At 44.1% G+C, this 20,636-nt stretch overlaps 1 protein-coding gene across 1 annotated transcript in view; it reads left to right on the top strand.

Moving 5' to 3' along the window:
• SLC43A3 (solute carrier family 43 member 3) overlaps positions 1-15,237 on the top strand; it is an 89,278-nt gene extending 74,041 nt beyond the window's left edge. The window contains exons 6-12 of the mRNA XM_044681952.1: positions 5,716-5,855; positions 6,705-6,817; positions 7,961-8,131; positions 9,660-9,779; positions 10,391-10,577; positions 13,540-13,663; positions 14,956-15,237. Of these exons, the coding sequence (XP_044537887.1) occupies positions 5,716-5,855; positions 6,705-6,817; positions 7,961-8,131; positions 9,660-9,779; positions 10,391-10,577; positions 13,540-13,663; positions 14,956-15,048 (948 nt within the window). The 3' untranslated portion in view covers positions 15,049-15,237. The remainder of the gene's footprint in view (positions 1-5,715; positions 5,856-6,704; positions 6,818-7,960; positions 8,132-9,659; positions 9,780-10,390; positions 10,578-13,539; positions 13,664-14,955) is intronic.
• The last annotated feature ends 5,399 nt before the right edge of the window (positions 15,238-20,636 follow it).

Raw genomic sequence — 20,636 nt, 5'->3', positions numbered from 1 at the left:
TTTCTTCTAAGCATTTGGGTCACTTTCTCATTTTATCCCATAGGATGGAGCCAGTGGATAGACTTATCCTTAGTGTAACCCTGCCTTGTAATAATCCTCCTTTCCTTTCTTCTCTTAACCTCCCGATTGGTTCCTGGAGTCCATTCCTTCCTCTTCTTTTATCTATCGTCACCTCCTTACTCTAAAACAAATAATTCCCTATTACTTCTAGGATGAAATGAGACAACATGAAGTCCTAGCCTGGCATTTAAAGCTCCTCACAATCTGGCTCCCATCTATTTTTCCAGACATTACCTACCTTGATCCTCTCCATATCCTCTTGGCTAAAATGGCCAATCTGGGACTCCATCTCCCTCCTCTTTGTCTTTGCACAGGCTGTGTTAAAACTTAGCTCATGAACTGACTCCTGGGAAGCATTTCCTGATCCTCTTACTTAGTTCCATCCACCTCCCTAAATCCTGTATATATTTATCAGAGTGCCTGTTGTATTCCTCCCCCAGCCCCCAGATTATAAGCATCGGGTGGGGAGGAACCATTTTCCCTCCATATCCTAAGAACCTGATGCTATATCTCGTATATACAGTAAATGCTTAATAAATGCTGTATTGGATTCACAAGCTCAATGAACCCATTGAAGTCAACGTGGGTCCTGAAGCAATATCCTAGATGGAGGGCCTAGGTCAGAGGTCATGAGGGTGATTCTGGAACAGAAGACAAAGGAGGCTATGGCCACAGTCTACCAGCTGGGAGAGACTTCTTAGAGGCTTTTTGGCAGAGAGGGAAACTGAGGTCTGGGAAAGTTAAGTGACTTACTCAAGTCACAGGCTCAGAAGGGGATTTGTACCTAGATCCAACCCTTTGGCTCTTCTAGACTTGTTTTCTTGATCTGTCAATTTCTCGGTGAGATATTTCATGTTTCCTTTTATTTTATCAGTCTTTTGACTTTGCTTTATTTGTTCTTGTTGTCTTGAGAGATCACTGGCTTCTACTTGCCTAACTCTTGTCTTTAGAGACTGATTTTCCTTTTCGATTTGGTCTATCTTGTTTTCCAGCTGTTTGATTTTGGTCTCCAATTTGCTTATCAATTCTTTTGATTTGGGGGCATCTTTTTCTAATTGCCCAATTCTAGCATGTAGAGACTGGTTTTCGGCTATAATCTTGGTTTTTCTTTTGAATCTGGTCTGTTTGTTTCTTCAAGGCTTCCAGCTGGTCATTTCTGGTCTTTAATTTGCTCATCAATTCATTTGATTTCTGAGCCTCACTTTCTAATTGTGAAATTCTGCCTTTTAAACTGTTATTTTCTTATCAGTTCTCTATCATCTTTCTCATAATCTCAGATTTGAACTCTTTAAGAGTTTGTGACCAGTTTTCATTATTTTGGGAAGGTTTGGATATGATTACTTGTTTGTTCTCCTCTGCTGTTTGTTGTCTGAATTTTTTCTGTGTAAAAGTGGTCAAGTGTTAAAGATTTCTTCTTGATCTTTCACTTCTGGGGTTCTTGTCTCTTGCTTGCCATTGCTAGCCCTGCGCCCTCTCAGCTTTATCCTCACGCCCAGGGTCTGTCTGCGCTCTTTGGGCTCCTAAGGTCTCAGGTCTAGTTGTTCTCAGGGTCAAGCCTCCTAGTGGTCCCCTTGCTTATTCCTCTGCCTGAAGCTCCTTTAACAGTCTCAGGACGCTGCTTCCACAGTCGTACACCCCTCTGCACTGGGTCCCCACACACGGTCTGCGCCTGTGCTCAGAATCCGCGTCTGCAGCTGCAATTGCAGCTGTGCTCAGGGTCTATGTTCAAAGTCTGCGTGTTCTTTAGCTTCTTGGGGTCTTAAGTCTTGCTACTCTCAGGAACAGACCCTGGAGCTGCCAATGACTTAATGGGTGCCCCAAACTTGCTCTAGCTCTTTTGCGCTGGCTTTGGCACTGTAGGTGGTGTGGGGGGGAGGGGGTTGCTTAGCTTGCATTTTAGTAGAGCTGTTTCACCTCTTTATAGCACGGAAATGCCCCGATTCCACTGTACCTCCAATGCTGCACCCTGTTGTGGGGACCCTTCGTTCATCTGGATTTGTTTTTATGTCTTCTTGAGGAGTCCTATATGCTTCGGTTAGGAGAGGTCAAGCAGCTGCTTTTTACTCTGCCGCCCTCATAACCAAAAAACCCCAACCCTTTGACTCAAGAGCTATTGCTCTTTGTCCTAATCCCTACTGAGCTTTGGCCCCATATGGCTGCTGCCATGAGGTTCATCAGACTAGGCTGTCCTGGCAATACTCTATGGTTCAAGGAAGTGTCCTTGAACCTCTTAAGTAGACACAGACCCAATCTCCATCTTGTATTCTTCTCACCTGAGACTGATCAACCAATTAGAAAGTATTTATTAAGTGCCTGCTGTGTGCTGGGAGCAGGAGACACCAAGAGAAAAAAGAAATAGTCTCTAATCTCGAAGAACTTACGTACCGATCAGGGAGACAACCGTGTATAGAAAGTGTGTGCTGCATGTATGCGTGTGTGTGTGATGTGTATAGATCCAGCTAAGTATTTATACCTATATATACCCATGTATGGGTAGTCTTATACATAGACACACATGTATATATCTGTGTCTACATTTACACATACATATACACATGTGGATAGCTATAGCTCTATACATACGTGTGTGCATGTTTGTATACACGCAGGAGGGCCCTGTGTCTTTGGGGGATACATTCCAAGACCTACTGAGAATGGCTGAAACTGAAGATATCAGCTAATATCTGTTGGACCCACCCCGAGTTCCTTGGCCTCTTATCTTTCCACCAAAAAAACCAAACTCAAAAGAAGTGAAAGTGGAAGCCCCAAAGATGGCTGCCAGCGGGGCAGACTGCTGCCACAGGTGGTGGGTGCTTTGAGGGCAGACTTCCTGTGCTTAGTGGGCAGACCTCCAGCGCTTTGGGTTAACTGTAGATAACTGACACTGAGGAAAAAGAGCCCCCTCTCCCCCCCTGCACAAGTGTGTGTGTGTGTGTGTGTGTGTGTGTGTGTGTGTGTGTGTGTGCGTGCATGTGTATGACAGGAGGAATACCAGGGCATTTGGGGAAGGAGGACAGCTGGGAGGAATTGGGAAAGGCTTCAAGTAGAAGGTATTTAAACTGGTTTTTGAAGGGTGCCTGAGATTAAGAGACAGACAGATAGATGGAGAGAGGAAGGGAGGGAGGGAGAGACAGACAGAGGGAGAGATAAAGAGAATTGTGAGAGAGAGGGAGAGAGAGAGGGAGAGATAGACAGAGGGAGAGAGTGATTGTGAGAGAGACAGAGAGTGTGGGAGAGAGGGAGGGAAGGAGAGACAGAGGGAGAAAGACAGACAGAGAATGTGTGTGAGGGAGAGAGAGAGATTGTGAGAGAGACAGAGAGAATGTGTGAGAGAGAGAGTGAGGGAGAGGGAAAAAGGAAGGGAGGGAGAGATAGACAAAGGGAGAGAGACAGATTGTGAGAGAGACAAAGAGAATGTATGTGAGAGAGGGAGGGGGAGAGAGGGAGGGGGAAGGGGAAGGAGAGACAGACTGGAAAGGGACATAGTAAGGGGGGCAGGAGAAGAGGTAGAGAACATTCTAGGCTGTGTGTGTGTGTGTGTGTGTGTGTGTGTGTGTGTGTGTGTGTGTTTGAGAGAGAGGTTGGGGAAGCTGGTGAGGGGGTAGCCATTGTAAATGCCCAGCAACAGGACCTGGAATTTTGACTGTGAAGGACAGTAAGAAGCCTGGTTTGGCTGAATGTCTTTGAATGAGCCCACAGAGTTCCCCATTGTCCCTCTCCTCTTCCCTTTCCCCCTGGTTAACAATGCGGAGCTCTGTAGGTAGAAAGCTCTCAGGACTCCACAACTTGCTGACCTCTGCAGGACCAGAGCCAGCGCGCAGCACAACTGAGGTTGTAGGATCATAGACCACCGGGAAGAGATGTCAGAGAGCTTTGAAGCCAATCCTATTCGACAGAAGAGAAAAGCAATGTGGAGTGATTTGCTCAGGGACACACAGCCGATATATATATATATTTTTAACCCTTGCCTTCCATCTTGGAGTCAATACTGTGTATTGGCTCCAAGGCAGAAGAGTGGTAAGGGTGGGCAATGGGGGTCAAGTGACTTGCCCAGGGTCACACAGCTGGGTGCCGATATGTTTTTGAGGCAGAACTTGAACTCAGTTCATCCTGCCTCTGAGTGAAGCATTTGGTGAATTCCTGGGTTTAGTGCTCTTCTAGCCGCCCTTCTCACAGTCCTTGCATACCGATTCAAGATGAGATTTGATAGTTTAAGATGGGAGCCCTCTAAGGAGCAGGGGGGAATTCTAATTCCAGAAGAAGACAAACATGATAATAGAAGTAGGCATGGAGAGGAGACCTAGAGGCAAGCAGGGTGGTGCAGGGGAGAGAGTGCTGTGTCTAGAGCCAGGAAGACTCCTCTTCCTGAGTTTAAATCCAGCTTCAGACACTTACTAGCTCTGTAGCACTGGACAAGTCATTGAACCCTGCTTGCTTCAGTTTCCTCTTCTGTAACATGGGCTGGAGAAGGAAATGGCAAAGCACTCCAGTATCTTTGCCAAGAAAACCCCGTGTGGGATTGCCAAGAGCCTTACACAACTGAAATGACTGAACAACAAAGACAAAAGGATACCCAGAATCTAGTTTCATTTCGCCCACTAGCTAGTTATATGTCCTTGAACAAGTCATTCCACTTTCCTAGCCTCAGTTTCCACATTGGGAAAATGAAGGGCTAGAACTGAAATAATTTCCAGGGTCTTTTCCAACACTAATATTCTATGTTCATGATCCCTTCCTACATTTTATTTTCCAAGGTTTCTTTTAGTTCTTTTTTAATTTTAATTTTTTAAATTTTTATTTCTTTTTTTTTAAGCCTTTACCTGCTGTCTTAGAATCAATACTGTGTATTGGTTCCAAGGCAGGAGGAGAGGTAAGGGTTAGGTAATGGGGGTTAAGTGACTGGCCCAGGGTCACCCAGCTAGTAAGTGTCTGAGTTCAGATTTGAACCCAGGACCTCCTGTCTTTAGGCCTGGCTCTCAATCCACTGAGCCGCCCAATTGCTCCCTCTTTTAGTTCTTAATAGCCTTATTTATATTATAATTATATAATAATATGAATATATTATAGCCTAAGGTCCTTTTCATCTGACAGACCATGTGACTTAGGCAAATCGCTTAAATTTTGGGGTCTTAATTTTCTTATCTATGAAATGGGAGGGTTGGATCTAGGTCCAGATCTGATCCTATTCCATTCTAAGATTCCTTCTATCCATTGACCTAATTATAAGAGACTCTTGGGGCAGCTAGCTGACTGGTGGATAGAGAGCCAGGCCTGGAAATGAGAGGTCCTGGGATCAAATCTGGCCTCAGAAATATTTTAACCGTGTGACCCTGGGCAAGTCATTTCACCCCAATTGCCCAGCCCTCACTGCTCTAATGCCTTGGTACTGATGTTTAGTATCGATTCTAAGAGAGATGGTGACTGTTTTTTTAAAAAGGCTCTTGAAAGCTCCTCTTTGAAGACCGAAAGAGAGAAAACTAATGGTGGAATGTGAGGCTTTCCCAGATCTCCTCCAGCCATCTTGAAGAGGAGGTTGTTATCTCATGAGGTTGACTGACTGGCTCCTACAGTGGATGTCCTCAGGGTCCTGATCAGGTGGACTGATGTAGGGTGCTCCATCCTAGTGCTGAGCTTTACCCCTCTCTCTTTCTACAGCTCCTCTATGAGCGGGGCCTGCCACTCCGAGTGTCCTTCTTCATCCTCTGTGCCTTCAGCATCTTTCATCTCTTCCGGACTTTCTTCCTCATGCCCAGGGGCCACATACCCTATCCAGTGCCATCCAACTACACTTACGGGTAAGGTCTGGCCCTTCCCCCAGGCAGGCAGCCACCTCTCAGGCTCTAACATAGGATAGGACAGAGGTCCAGGCTAATGCTAGCCCAGGGCACCGAGACTAGGAGGCTCCTGGAGGTGGTGGGGCAGGGCTGGGGAATGAGAAACAAAGCTACCCCGCATCAGGTAGGATACCCTACCCAGGATCCCACCAACTCTCCCAGCCCTGCCAAGAATAACAGGATTTTTTTTTTAACCATCACCTTCTTAGTAATAATTCTAGGCAGAGAGGATCAAGCATCTTGCCAAGGGTCACACACCTCTGAAGTGTCTGAGTGAGGCCAGATTTGAACTCAGGTCTTCCTGACTCCAGACCTGGAGCTCTAGCCACTGTACCACCTAGCTGCCCCATTTTTTTAAACATGGGATTTTATTACATGTAGAAACAATTTTTTTAAACCTTTAACTTCTGTGTATTGGCTTATAGGTGGAAGAGTGGTAAGGGTGGGCAGTGGGGGTCAAGTGACTTGCCCAGGGTCACACAGCTGGGAAGTGTCTGAGGCTAGATTTGAACCCAGGACCTCCCGTCTCTAGGCTTGACTCTCACTCCACTGAGCTACCCAGCTGCCTCCTGTAGAAACAATTTTTGATGGATTGCTTTCTGACATTTTGTGTTTCATTTTCTCCCCTTCCCCAAGACCATAAATGGCCACCACTGAGATTTTTTTGAGGATTGTTTATGAGCTCCCTCCCCTCCAGCGGAAGGTTGGCTACTTCAAGACAAGGACCGAGTCTCTGGCGCCGAGGTTGTTGTGTTGTTGAAAAAAATCTGACTGTGCTTTGGGGCTGGGTGGGGCCACCTCTTTCCTCAGCATCAGCTGTTCAATGGGAGCTAATGGGTCCCAAGGAACAAAAGGCGAAAGAGTCAGGAAGGAAGAGGAGGAACTGAGGCAGGAGGCCAATAGTTCTTCCCCAGCTCTTCAAGGTAAGTCTAGCCCCTCTTCCTATCATCTGCTTCCATGCCATCTCTGCCTTTCCTGTCACCTGATTATCTCCAGAGGCAATGGAGATTTCATTTGTCCTCTGAAGTCCATCTCTCACTGGAAACCCTTTCTCTAACCACTCCAATGCTACTTTTAAGTTATTTTTAAGTCCTTCCCTTCTCTTTTGGAATCAATACTGGGCATTGGTTCTAAGGCCGAAGAGCTAGGCAACTGGGGTTAAGTGACTTGACCAGGGTCACATAGGTAGGACGTCGTCTGAGGAGCGATTTGAACACAGGACCTCTCATTTCCAGGCCTGACTCTATTGAGCCACCTAGCTGCCCCCTCCAACATGGCTTTTTATTGCTACCTGTCTTTCTATCATTTTCATTTTCAAATATGCTTTCTTCTTAACCCTTCCTTCCCTCCTCTTAATAAGGAATGAATGAAGGGAGCAATGGGAGCAGCTAGGTGATTCAGTGGATAGAGAGCCAAGACTAGAGACAGGAGGACCTGGGTTCAAATCTAGTCTCAGCTCTATGACCTTGGACAATTCAAATTCACTTAACTCTCCTTGCCAAGTCCTAACTGCTCTTCTGCCTTGAAACCAATACACTGTATTGATTCTAAGGTGGAAGGTGAGGGTTTAAAACAATAGTAATGGCTAACATTTTCAGAGCATTTTAAGGTTTGCAGTGTTTTTTATATAGTTTATCTCATTTGATCCTCCTATGTTACAGAGGAGAAAACCGAGGCACAGCGCAGTTAAGTGATTTGACCAGAGTCATGCAACTAAAGTATCTGATGCAGAATTTGAACTCAGGTCTTCCTGACTACAAGTCCAGTTCTTTATTCACTGCTACACATAGTTGCCTGTTATTCAAAGATATTTTGTTTTCCCAATTACACGTAATAACAGTTTTCAAAATATGTTTTCTGAAATTATAACATCTAAATTATTTCTGTCTCTTCTCCCCTCTCTTGGAGATGGTAAGCAATTTGGTAGTTGCCTGTTATTACAGATTCTTCTACTTCTCGGTCTCTGGTCCACGATCTCTCCAGATTTCAATCTTCTCTGTTCCCTGGTGTTTTCTTTTCCCCCTCCCTTCCCCCCAATCATGCCAAGGCTCTCCTTTTCCCATCAGAGACAGCCGGGGCTGAACAGAATGGTCCTCTCTCTTTCCGGAGCTGTATTCTCTCCTGGAGATTCTTTTGGCACCTGGTCTGGATGTCTGTGATGCAGCTGTGGCACTACCTCTTCATTGGGACCCTCAACCCCATGCTGAACCATCTGTCCAACGGGAACCAGGATCAAGGTATTTGCTTTGTGTGCAGATGAGGGGCTTGGGGGAATAGGAGGGACCCCTGAGTGGAGTCATACAGGTGTGTGATGGGGAGATCCCAGTAACTCTAGTTCTTTTTTTTTTTTTTTTTTTTTTTTTTATTTTAAACCCTTAACTTCTGTGTATTGGCTCCTTGGTGGAAGAGTGGTCAGAGTGGGCAATGGGGGTCAAGTGACTTGCCCAGGGTCACACAGCTGGGAAGTGTCTGAGGCCGGATTTGAACCCAGGACCTCCCGTCTCTAGGCCTGACTCTCAATCTCATTTGATCCTCCTGTGTTACAGAGCTTACTACAGAGTTACTGAGCTACCCAGCTGCCCCCTCAGTAACTCTAGTTCTGATGCCAGCTAGGGGTATGGAATCCAGTGGAAATCCTTTCTACTTCTTTAGCTCTCTAGGGTTTCCAAGAATAAATAAAGGATCCTGGGCAGTAGGCACCACAAAGACGGTCCTCAGTTTCCTGATGTGGAAAAAACCCGTGGTCTATAGCCCCCTGAATTGAGAGGTGAAATGGATTGGGAGTCATTGAGTCCAACACCCCCCATGCTGCCTTTTAATGAAGCTAAATAATTGTTGTAATCCCTTAGTGGCTGAACTGCCTTTGGAATCTGCATCTTGGCTAGCCCCCATCATTCCACATGCTAGGTTAGTCCTCTCAATGAGAGCTCTGCAGGGAGCACGAGCCTATGAGGGACCTGAATTTTAGCTTTGGTTCTGCCACTGACTCATTGGTGAACTTAGACAAGTCATTCACCTCCACTGAGTCTGTTTGCTCCCTCTGTACAGTGAGAACATTGGATTAGTTGATCTCATCATCATTTATTTAATTTTTAAAAAGAACAGGATTGGCAGCATGGTGGCTCAGTGGATTGAGAGCCAGGCCTAGAGATGGGAGGTCCTGGGTTCAAATCTGTGTGACCCTGGACAAGTCACTTAACCCCAATAGCTTATCCTTCACTGTTTTTCTGCCTTGAAACCAAGACTTAATATTGATTCAAAGATGGAAGGTAAGGGTTAAAAAAAAAAAGACTGAGCCTTCCTCTGTCGTCCAGACTGGATGTAGAGGGGCTATTCATGGGTCTAGTCCCCTTTGTATCAGCGTGGGAGTTTTGACCTGTTCCATTTCAGTCTTGGGCCAGTTTTTATCCTTTGGACAACCTGGTGGCTCCCCTCTTCCACCTCAACAGTTTACCATATGAATTTCTAAATTTAGTGTGGATATCTGATCAGCATAACCCACTGCAGTTTAGAACCCCCAAGCTCAGGAGATTTTCTGCCCTCAATCTCTCTGGTAGCTGGGCTGAAAGGCATGGATCACCATGCTCAGCTTTTATTAGGCATTAAAGAGCTCCCTATGTTCCAGACACTGCTAAGCACTGAGAATACCAGAAAAGGCCAAAAAAAAAAAAAAAGTTTGGGGTGGTAAAGGGTAGCTATTGCTGAACTAGACTTCCTCTGCTCAACTCTGACTCTTCTCTCTACCTTCCCTCTTGACCACTACAGTCAGCTCCTTTACAAATGCCTTTGCCATCACTCAGCTCTTTGGGGTGCTGTGTGCCCCCTGGAATGGATTCATGTTGGATCGCCTTAAGAAAAAATACCAGCAGGAGGCGAGAAGAAAAGGTGAGAACTGAGTGCCTCTGTCCAGGGTCCTGGAACCCTTTCATCAAGTCTGTTTTTTTTTTGTCTCCCCCTTTTTACTGATTTGCAACCTCACCCCCCCACCCCTATCTTAGGGCCAAAATGAGTAATTCTGGTGTCTTTGCTAAACTGTTCTACATATTCAGTGGCATAGTGGGGTTAGAAAGAAAGAGGCTGAAGGGTGCAGACTTCTGGAACTCAGAACAAAAGGTTCCATGGCTGGAGAAACTCCAGAAATCTGTCTGATGCTAGTGATAGGATCAGCCCCTGGGCACTAGGCTTTGAAGCAGTAAATGGAAAAGAGAAAGGAAAGTTTGGGAAGTAGATAGCCTGGGGGTGGGGAAAGAAACTCCCAATTTGGTAGTTTCTTGATTTATCTGCTTAAAGAATATTGCTTTACTTATTTAACTGGCCTATTGACCCTACAAAGCCCTTTGCCACTGCTCTCTAATCTCTTTCCTACATCTTTATCTTCCCCTCTTGGTTCTTCCTTATCATCCTTTTCCCTTTTCTCTTGATCCTTTCCCCATTCCAATTTCTATCCTTCCCTTTATCTTTACTCCAACTTAAACCAGAATCTTTTCCTTGACCAGGTTTTCCAGAATCCATGGCAGATCTTCACTGTACCTTCCCATCCTTGGCTCTGACATCTCTGTTGTGCCTTGCCTTCTCCATCTGTGCCTCCATTCCCATCCTCAAGCTCCAGTATTTCACCTTCATCCTACAAGTTATTAGTCGGTCTTTCCTGTTTGGAGGGAATGCTGCCTTCATCACTTTGGCGTAAGTAAGGTTGAAGTAGGGGGGTGGGAAGTGTGTGTGTGTGTGTGTGTGTGTGTGTGTGTATTCTAGAGCAAAGATGGGGATACCTATTCTAGCTCCTAGGAATTGGGGTCAAGGGATGGACAAAGGGGAAAGAAGAGAGATGAAACTTAGATAATCAATGATTGACTTTGGAACTGGATAAATGGTGACCATCAAGAAGTTTCTTTGTTAATTTTGGGTAGAGATTTTCGATGAAATCTGCTCATTCCTCTGCCATTGATTAGCCAAGGATTGAGTGTCCAAAAACAAATGAAACTGGCCATGCTTTCAGAGAGCTTACATCTATATTGAGTTTGTAGATGAGTCAGGATTCAGAAAGAACTTGACAGACTAGACAGTTGGGCTACATCCAATAAAATGAAACTTGGAGACATAAGAAATTAGTCCTGAGATTTTGAGGACAAAAGGAACTGTCATAGGAATTGCTACTGATACGGGTTGACACCTCTACTACTTAGGCTTAGATAATTGCTGAGGGTTCTTAGAGATAAAGTGAATCACTCAAGCAAAATGTCTTGACTTGAACCTGGGTCTTTCTGGCTCTCAAACCAGCTTTCTCCAGTTTTTCTGCATTGCTACTAGTAGAGAAGTCCATTACATTTGATTGTGCCAAAATGTATCAGTTTTTATGTACAACATTCTTCTGGTTCTGTTCGTTTCACTCTGCATCAGTTCCTGGAAGTCTTCTAGTTCACATGGAATTCCTCTAACTCATCATTCTTTTCAGTTTTCAGTTTTCCTGAATGGGGCTTAAGTGTGCCTTAAGCCAAAGAATTATTGGCATGACGTGGTCATCAGGAAATGTACGACAAATCTTAAGCTATGTTGAGGGAGGCATATGGTCCAGGATTAGGAAGATGCTCATTCCTGTTATGAGGAGGAGTATAGATGAGAGCTTGAGGAAATCTTAAACTTCATGGACATTCCATAATGGAATGAATCCGGGGTTTGAAAAGGGAGGGTATGGTTTGGCCAAGCTGAAGGAAGGAGGTTTTGGCTGTGTGGTCCAGCTTTGCCAAGTATCCAAGGAGCTGATAGAGTGGGATTTGGATTTCACTGAGAAGAAGATACTTCAAGCAACTATCATGGCCTAGGTAGAGGAAGGGTCTTGATTATCTGCTGGTGGACAGCAGATTTATCTACCTTACCCCTTAGAGCAATTTTGGATTGACTGGCTTTGTATTGGACTTGTTCCTGGTTTCTATGATATCTGTGATCATCTACGAGCACCGTGGATCAGTGTAGTGAGAAGCCCACCTCTCCAGCCCCCTCTTATTCTAGTTAGAGATTTAGCTTAGTTTAAACCTTAGTTTAGTTAAATCATTTGGGCAATTCCATAATATAGAAAACCCTCATAACATTCCATATTATTCTATCTTGGTTCTGCTCATTTTATTTTTGGAGTTCAGTTCTTAGTGCCAAAATTTAGGAATGATATTAGTCAGCTGGAGGGGAACATAGATGGGAAAAGGTTTTGAGTTTCTGCCATAGGATAATGGGTCGAAAGGACCAGAAATGGTTAGTCTAAAGAAGAGAAGACTCAGGTGGGGTGGATTTGTATTTTTAATTATCCTATGAAAGGGGAATCAGAACTTGTCTGCTTGGCAACAGAGGACAAAACTAGGAACAGTTATCAAAGTTGCAAAGAAGTGAATTTAAACTTGAGATCAGGAAAAACTTGTTAAAAATCAGATGGCCCTAAAGTAGAGTAGGCTCACTTTGGAAGTAGTCTCTCACTGTGGGTCACCAAGCCAGGAATGATAGAGAGAAGAGATCCTCGTTCAGCTATGAGGTGTAGACTCTTTCTACTCTGATTTTTCTGAGGTAAGTTCTCTGAAAGGAAGAGCAGGAGGCTGGAGTTCACTAGAAATGGAAAGATAGAGCTTTGAGGAAGGGTAGGAGCAGGTAGGTGGTTCAGTGGATTTAGAGCCAGGCCTAGAGATGGGAGGTCTTGGGTTCAAATCAGGCCTCATCTATCCTGAGAAAATCACCTTCCCTAGCATTAGAGCTATTCTAGTGGAGCAGTAAGGGAAACTTGGCACCACAAGGCCAGATTTTGAATCTTGAGTTAGTTATAATCTGTGGCTTATTATGTCTCTGGGCCTCAGTTTTTTTTTTCTGTAAAACAAATAGATTGGATTTGGCAACCTTGGATCCCTTCTATCTAAAATCCTGAGATTCCAAGCCTAGGGGAAAATGAGTAGAACAAGCTATTCTTTTTATGGTGGCAAAGAATTGAAAACTAAAGGGATGACCATCAATTGTGAAATGGCTGAACAAATTGTGGTATATGATGGTGATGGCAACTCTGAGGAATGATGAACAGGATGGTTTCAAAAAGATCTGGAAAGACCTATGTGAACTGATGCAGGGTGAAATAAGCAGAACCAGGAGAACCTTGTACATAGTAATAGCAATATTGTGGAATAATCAAATGTGATAGATTTTGCTACTCTCAGTGATGCAATGATCCAGGACAATTCTGAGGGACTTTTGATAAAGAATGCTATCTACCTCCAGAGAAAGAACTCTTGGAGTAGGAATGCAAATAATGAAAGCATGTGATTTTTTTAATTGTTTATTTGGGTTTATGTTGAGGGTTCTGGTTTTATAAGATTATTCACTTACTAAAATGAATGATATGGAAATAGGTTTTGTGTGATAATACATGTATAACCTAGACTGAATTGCTTGGCAACTCTGGGAAAGGGGAGAAAAGGAAGGAGGGAGACAAGTTGGATCATATAACTTCAGAATACTTACGTGGAAATTTATTGTTATGTGTAATCGGTAAAATAAAACAATAAAATAAAAAAAGAAGGAACCTGGTAGGGCAACAGGGCACTAAAGAACATAGGCAAATGCCCCCATAGTGGGAGGGGCATGATGACTCATTGGGCAATTCTATGTTTCTCCACAGCTTTCCTTCCCAGCATTTTGGGAAGATCTACGGGACAGTGATGATGTTGTCAGCAGTAGTCACAATTCTACAGTTCCCCATCTTCATCCTCATCAAAGGGCCACTCCAGGGGAACCCTCTCTATGTAAGTAACATCCCTGTGTCTACCTCTTTCTCTCCCTCTATGAGAAGACCTGGCCTCTGTGAAAGAGGATGAACAATAGAGGGGAGGAGGGGTAATATGGGAGAATCAAGATGATTTTTACCTGTTTTCTATGGTATACGGGGCTCTTCAGGATTTTCCCCTGAGAGACTGTGGCTGAGGGTTTCCTGGTCTAGAGCTGCCAATAGCAATGAACGTCAAAAAGGAGAGTAGCTCCATGAGGTAGAAAGCATGCTGGATTTAGTCAAGAATCTTAGTCTCATCCCTTATAACCTGTGTGATTGTGGCCAAGTCACTTATCCTCTTAGTGCCTCAGTTTCTTCTATAAAATGAGATGTTTAGATTTTGTGACCCAGGACCTTCTGCCTCTTGGCCTGGCTCTCAATCCATTGAGTTACCTAGCTGCTCCTGCCTTTATTTTTCTCCAAAGGGCTATGCAGAAGTTAAAATGTCCCAGAAGGCTCACTTAGATGGCCTCTACAAGAATAATGACTCTTAAGACCTATTTAAGTTGTAGCTCTGTTAACCACTGGCTGTGTAACTTTGAATGAGTTGCCTTCTCTCTCTATGTGGAAAATGAAAAGGTAGGACTAGATGGGATTATGGAGGCATTGGAAAGAGAACACTGGTTGGGGAGGCAGAGGCATTGGATTCAAATCCCACCTCTGATACTCAGTAACTGTATTGGACCTCAGTTAACTTCTCTGTACAGTAAGGAGATCCCTTCCAGTTCTAGCTTCTAGCTTATGACTAGTTGCTCTCCGAGTTCCTGTTTAGCTCTTAACGTTCTGGAATGAGCAGGCTACCTAAAGGATGAAGATGGAACAATAAGTTATGGCCACCGAAGTCACAGTCATACCTAGAATCCCTGCCATGTGGGGGAAGTACCACAAACTATATTGGAGAGAAGTCCTCAAACCAACTTCAAATTCAGATTGGAATAGGGAGAACACCAGGTTTTATAGTGAGAGGAGAGGGGAGAGAGAGAAAAAGAGAGAGAGATCCTGGTGGACTAGTCTTAGAAGGGGAATTAGGGCAGGGTCAGATAAGAGAAATCACTGGGAGTAGGGAGGAAATATTCCCTCATAGCTTCTTGTTTTAACTAGTTAAATTAATTAACTAATTAATTGTTCCTACCTGCTGGAGTCCAAATGCTGTTAGCACCCTATAAACCTTGGTGCTTATGGTAAAGCCCTCATTATCCTACCCTAGTTTTGTTTTGTCTGAAGTGATCCCTGACTGGTACTTATATTTCCTTCTCTTTTCTCTCACAGGTAAATATTGTGCTGATATTGTTCACTCTTCTCTCCTTTGTCCATCCCTTCTTGGTATCGAGAGTGTGGTATCGCCAGGGAAAACATGTCTAATTGTTTTATGTCTCAATGCTCCCCCTCCTTCCAGCTCAGGGCTTTATGGTAGTGTAGCTTGCTGCCTTTCCTCATCCCTTCCTCTAAGTGTGCTATTGAACCTCCTTACAAGTGGGTGGGAGGAACGGGAAGGGATGTGCCTAGGAAGGCATTTCCTCTAAACTGAGGTCATTTATCTGCCATGGGACAGACAAGGTCATGGCTTATTTTTTTAAAAAATGTTTTTGTACAAAAATAAATTAAAAAAAAAAAAAAGATGTGTAAATACCAGTGTCTGCAGACATACCTGGGAGGCATTTCTCTATGTTTTGGGATGATGCATTGGGGTGGGGAGGGTGATGTTCAAGGGGAATGGTGTGGGGCAGAACCTAATCGAAGCAGGAAGAGCACCCATTGGTTACTGGGGAGTTGGGTCAGTCTAGGACAGTGATGGCAAACCTTTTAGAGACAATGCCGAAACTGAATGCTCATGCTGCCTGTCAGCTGCCCCCCTTACCCCAGATGGGGTAGGGGGGTAGGGGTGCAGTGGGGAAGTGCTCCCATTGGACTGCTGGGCAGAGGGGCAGTTGATATGAAAAATGTCCTTAGGCTTGGTGGTGAGAGGGAAGAGAGCAGCCTCCTTTGGCATGCGTGCCATAGGTTTACCAACATTGATGTAGGAGGTAAGGGCCTAAACTTAGACTGCATTCAAGATTGATTAGACTCTAAGCTTCATAAAGGAACCTCATTTTAAACTTCCTTGAACATCGAGTCCAGTAAGCAGGCTATTTGATTCAATAAGCAATTAAGCACTTAACAATGTTTGGGGCATTGAACCAGGTGTTGGGGGGACATAAGGGCAAAACAGGCAGTTGCTCTTCATCTCTAAGGAGCTTCTAAGGTCTTCATCTGGAGGATATGTGGTATCAAGCAGGTAAGTGAATGGGAGATCATTTGAGGAGGGAGAGAGCCCTAACAACTAGAAACTTGGGGCAGGCTTACAGGTAGCACATTCCTGAGCTAAGACTGGTTAGAAGCTAGGAATTCCAAGAGGCAGAGCTGAGGAAGGCAGTTAGGTGGCTTGGTGGATAGAGAAAGAGCCAACCCTGCAGATGGAAGGTCCTAGGTTACATCTTGCATCAGACACTAGCTGTGTGACCCTGGGCAAGGGAAGGAAAGGAAAGGGAAAGAAAAAGGAAATCTTTTACAAATACAAAGAGAAAGAGTGCAGTGAGCCTAGAAAGTTAGGTTGGAATTAGATTATTCAAGGCTTTAAATGCATGACTGAGAACTTGGTATTTCATCCTGGAGGCAATAGAAAGCAATTGAAACTTCTCAAGCAGAGGAGGAGTGCTATAACAGGTGACTGCTTTAGGAAGGTGATTTTGGCATGATAGTGGAGGGTGAATTGCACAGGGGAGAGACTGCAAGCATGGGTCTAATTACCATAGTCCAGGTAGGAAGTGATGAGGAGCCAAACTAAGATGGTGACCTTAGAAGTGGAGAGCAAAGGGATGGATTGTGGAGAAAGGTAAAGAAGGCCAAAGGCTGAAGAGTGAGGGACAGGGAAAACTTGAGGACAACTGAAATTGTGATCAAAGGTGCCAGAGTGGATGGTGTTGCCCTGGATGAAAATAGGGAAGAATGGAGAGGAAGAGGTTTTGGGCAGAGGGATATTTGAATATAGTTTGATATAGTTTGAGATAAGGCAGCCAGGTGGTGCAATGGATAGAGTGACAGCTCTGGAGTCAGGAAAACATCTTCCTGAGTTCAAAACTGTCCTTTGACATTTACTAGCCCAGTGACCCTGAACATATTGCTCAACCCTGTTTACCTCAGTTTCCTCATATGTCAAATGAGTTGGAGAAGGAAATAGCAAACCACTCCAGTATCTTCTCTAAGAAAACCTCAAATGGGACCACGAAGAGTTAGACATTACTGAAAAAAAAAAGACCAAATGATAACTCAACAAAATGTTTGAGATGCTAACATCCAAGCAGAAGATGGCAATAAAGCCCTGGAATTCAAGAAAAAAGGTTGAATATGTAGACCTTAGAGTCATCTGGTTAGAAATGATGATTCAATTCAGGGGAGCCAATGAGATTCACCAAAGGATGGGTTTAGAGAGAAAAGGGGGCGGACCTAAGAGTTAGCTTTGGGACCCTTGTGGTTATGGGATGGTGAGATCTGAATAAGGATCCAACAATAAAGACAAGCAATAAAGAAACAATCATGCAAGGTAAGAGAAGACCTGTGTCATGTAATAGGAGAAAAGGGGTTTTGGGTTTGAATATATTAAAGATTTGGTTGCCAGGGGAAATTTCCCCAATTAAGGAATAACCTCAAGTCAAAATTTACTTTTATGGAAATTTATTTACAATTGAGAAGAGGCAGAAGAAATAAGAATCTAACAGTAGGTAAATTGCTACAATCCCCTAGTTAATCCAGATAGTCAGAGGGCCAAAGGCCTGGGGGGCCCGGAGGCAAATAAAGCAAAAGCTTCAGTCACAGAGTCTATTAAAGGGAATTTCCTTAAGAGAAGTTCTGGAAGATTCAGTCTTTAAACTCACCACGTGGAATTCCAAAGAAGATATTAAGAACTGTCTCACCAAGGTCTCAGGGTCCCAGCCAGCACTCCTCCACGAATCAGAAGAGCTCCTTCATCAGAAGACCTCCACAAGACTTCCTGACTCATTTAACTCTCTTTTTAAAGGGTTCACTTATGTGTCACTTCCTGTGCCTTCCTCCTAGTTTACGTGTCCAGTCACAACAGATGCTTCTCTTAGGACCACCTAGGAGGCAGTCAGTAGATTATGATTCTTCACCGACTCCAGCACTTGGGTTACAGACCTCCCCAAATTGGAGGTGCTCTCACCTATAGTGATTAAAGATGGGCCGTATACACTTAATCTAATTATCACAGTCATAAAAACCTAGGGAGAAGAGGATATCTAGGAAGGGTGGTGAGCAGCAAAGCCAGCTACATGGCACAGTGTACAAAACCTTGGTTTTGGAGTCAGGAAGACCCGAGATTGTACCTGGTGTCAGACATTTAAGCCGTGTGTCACTTGGCAAACACCTTAACCTCTATTTGCCTCAGCTTCCTCATCTGTAAATTGAGGATAATAGTAATAGCACCTACTACCTCCTAGGATTGTTATGAAGATCCAAAGAGATTGTCAGTGTCCTAAAAAGTCTTAGTGTAATCTGTTTTTAGAAGCTAAAATTGTCCTTAGACTTGAGAGAATCTGTGTTTGTAAAGTACTTTGGAAACTTTAACCCCAGAGAGGTTAAGCAAAGACTATTGGAATTACCAGTCAAGATAGCTTTGTCACCTTGGGAGGAAGTGATTTCAGCTAACTGTGTATAAATAGTAGATTCTTGGGGGCAGCTGGGTAGCTCAGTGGATACCTAGAGACGGGAAGTCCTAGGTTCAAATCTGCCCTTAAGACATTTCCTAGGTATGTGACCCTGGGCAAGTCACTTAGCCTCCATTGCCTAGCCTTTACTGCTCTTCCTTGAAACCAATACATGGTATTGATTCTAAGATGAAAAGTAAGGGTTAAAAAAAAAAGAATCTACTATTTGTAGTGTAAAAAGGACATGGCCCCAAGGGCCATGGCACTTGGATAAAATGGGATCTTCTTAGTGGACCATGTAGTTAGGTAGGTAGGACAAGTAGAATAAACTGGAACCTCCTATAAGGAAGTAATTCTTCTCTAAACCAGAGATTATTAACCTTGTATCTGGATATCCCAAAGGAATCCTTGGATAACTTTCAGGGGGTCTGTGAACTTGGATGGGTAAAAATAATCTGTCTTCATTTTTACTAAGCTAATTTAAATTTAGCATTTGCTTCAATTTTTAAGAAGTATTATTCTAGGATAATGCACTGGATAAAGTGCTAGGCCTGGGAGCCGGAAGACTCATTTTCCCAAGTTCAAATGGGGCCTCAAGACCCCTTATTAGCTGTGTGTCCCTGGGCAAATTGCTTTACCCTGTTTACCTCAGTTTCCTCTTATAAAATGAGCTGGAGAAGGAAATGACCAACCACTCCAGTATCTTTGCCAAGAAAACCTCAAATGGGGTTATTAAGAGTCAGATACAACTGAACAGCAAAATTCCAAGAAGAGATCCTTTTCACTATTACCAGAGGGATCTATGATCCCCCCAAATGGATTGAATCCCTGGGTTAGAGGAGTTGCATGGGGAAGAAACTACAAACTTCGTTTCCCTATTGTTTCTGTAGCCTACTCTGTACCCAGGAAGTTATCCTAAAAAAGAAATTCTAGGACCTTATTATAAACTTGGGTTCGACATTGGAGCTTTTGTGGTTCTGGCCCGGGACTCATATATTTCAAGGCTCAGAGAACCCAGGGCAGGAGTTGGCAGCCAGAACGATGCAGGCAGAACTGCAGGTCCACAGTGCCCTCTGTGGGCTGCCCAGCCTTCTATCAACCTTGTAGCTGCTGTATGCCAAGCCCCACTCACATTCACTTCTAAAATGGAACTCATCCTGATCTTAGCTACAAGAGAGAGGTCAAGGGGTTGGGATTAGAGTGGACACAGGCCCGTGCTATGGTCTTAAGTTATCCTTTTTCACTTTCCCTCACCATCCAGGTCCTTCCTGTGTCCTGTCTCTCATGTGACATTATAGCCACTTTAGAGGATACCAGTATGGGAGACGGGACCTGAGTTTGAACCGTAGCTTTACCACTTCTTTGGAATTCAACTCTTTGTAACCTTTTTGAGGTTTTCTTGGCAAAGTTACTGGATTGGTTTTCCATTTCCTTCTCCAGATCATTTGACAGATGAGGAAACCAAGGCAAACAAGGTTAAGTAACTTGCTCAGGGTCACACAGCTAGTGAGACCAGATTTGAATTCATGAAGATTATTATTCATGACTCTAGACTCCACGCTATCCATTGTGCCACATAGCTGCCCAATTATTTCTTAGCTGTATGATTATTCTTTCTCCTGAACTTTAGTTTCTTCCTGCATATAATGATATATTCAAGTGTCAAAGGTCCTTTCCTAGCTCTAAACTCAGGTTCTTATGTTCTATAAGAAACATAAAAGGGGGAGTTTGCTTGGCAGACCTGGGACGTACTCAGTCTCTCTTAGGTAGAGGCACTAGGTCTGCGTTGGCGAACCTATGGCATGTGTGCCAGAGGGAGCTGCTCCTCTCCCTCTCTCCATGTGTGCCTGAGGACATTTCTCCCTTCATTCACCCCTCTGCCCAGTAGCCCAATGGGAGTACTTCTTCCCTCCCCTGTCTGGGGTAAGGCAAGGGACTTGCATGCGGCATGAAGGTTGCCATTTGGGCACTCAGTCTTTAAAAGGTTCACCATCACTGCACTAGGTGATTCTCCTCACTTCCAACTCCTGAGGCATTTAGAGTAAGGAACAGGCCCAGAATTAACAATTTGTTCTATGATGATCAAATGATACCAAACATAGACTTTTCTCAAGTCAACTTTTAAAGAGAGGTCCAGATGAGGGAGATATGAGACTCAGGAATGAGGTTGCTTCTGGGAGGGCTGAGAGCCAAGGAATAGGACAAGAAAGAAACTGTAGAGCTCAACCCTTTATCCTTTCTGCCCTACAA

This window comes from Gracilinanus agilis, chromosome 6, assembly GCF_016433145.1.
Source record: "Gracilinanus agilis isolate LMUSP501 chromosome 6, AgileGrace, whole genome shotgun sequence".
In the NCBI taxonomy this organism is placed as follows: Eukaryota; Metazoa; Chordata; class Mammalia; order Didelphimorphia; family Didelphidae; genus Gracilinanus; species Gracilinanus agilis.
The sequence above is the reverse complement of the archived record's forward strand: the minus strand, read 5'-3'. Positions and strand labels throughout refer to the sequence as shown.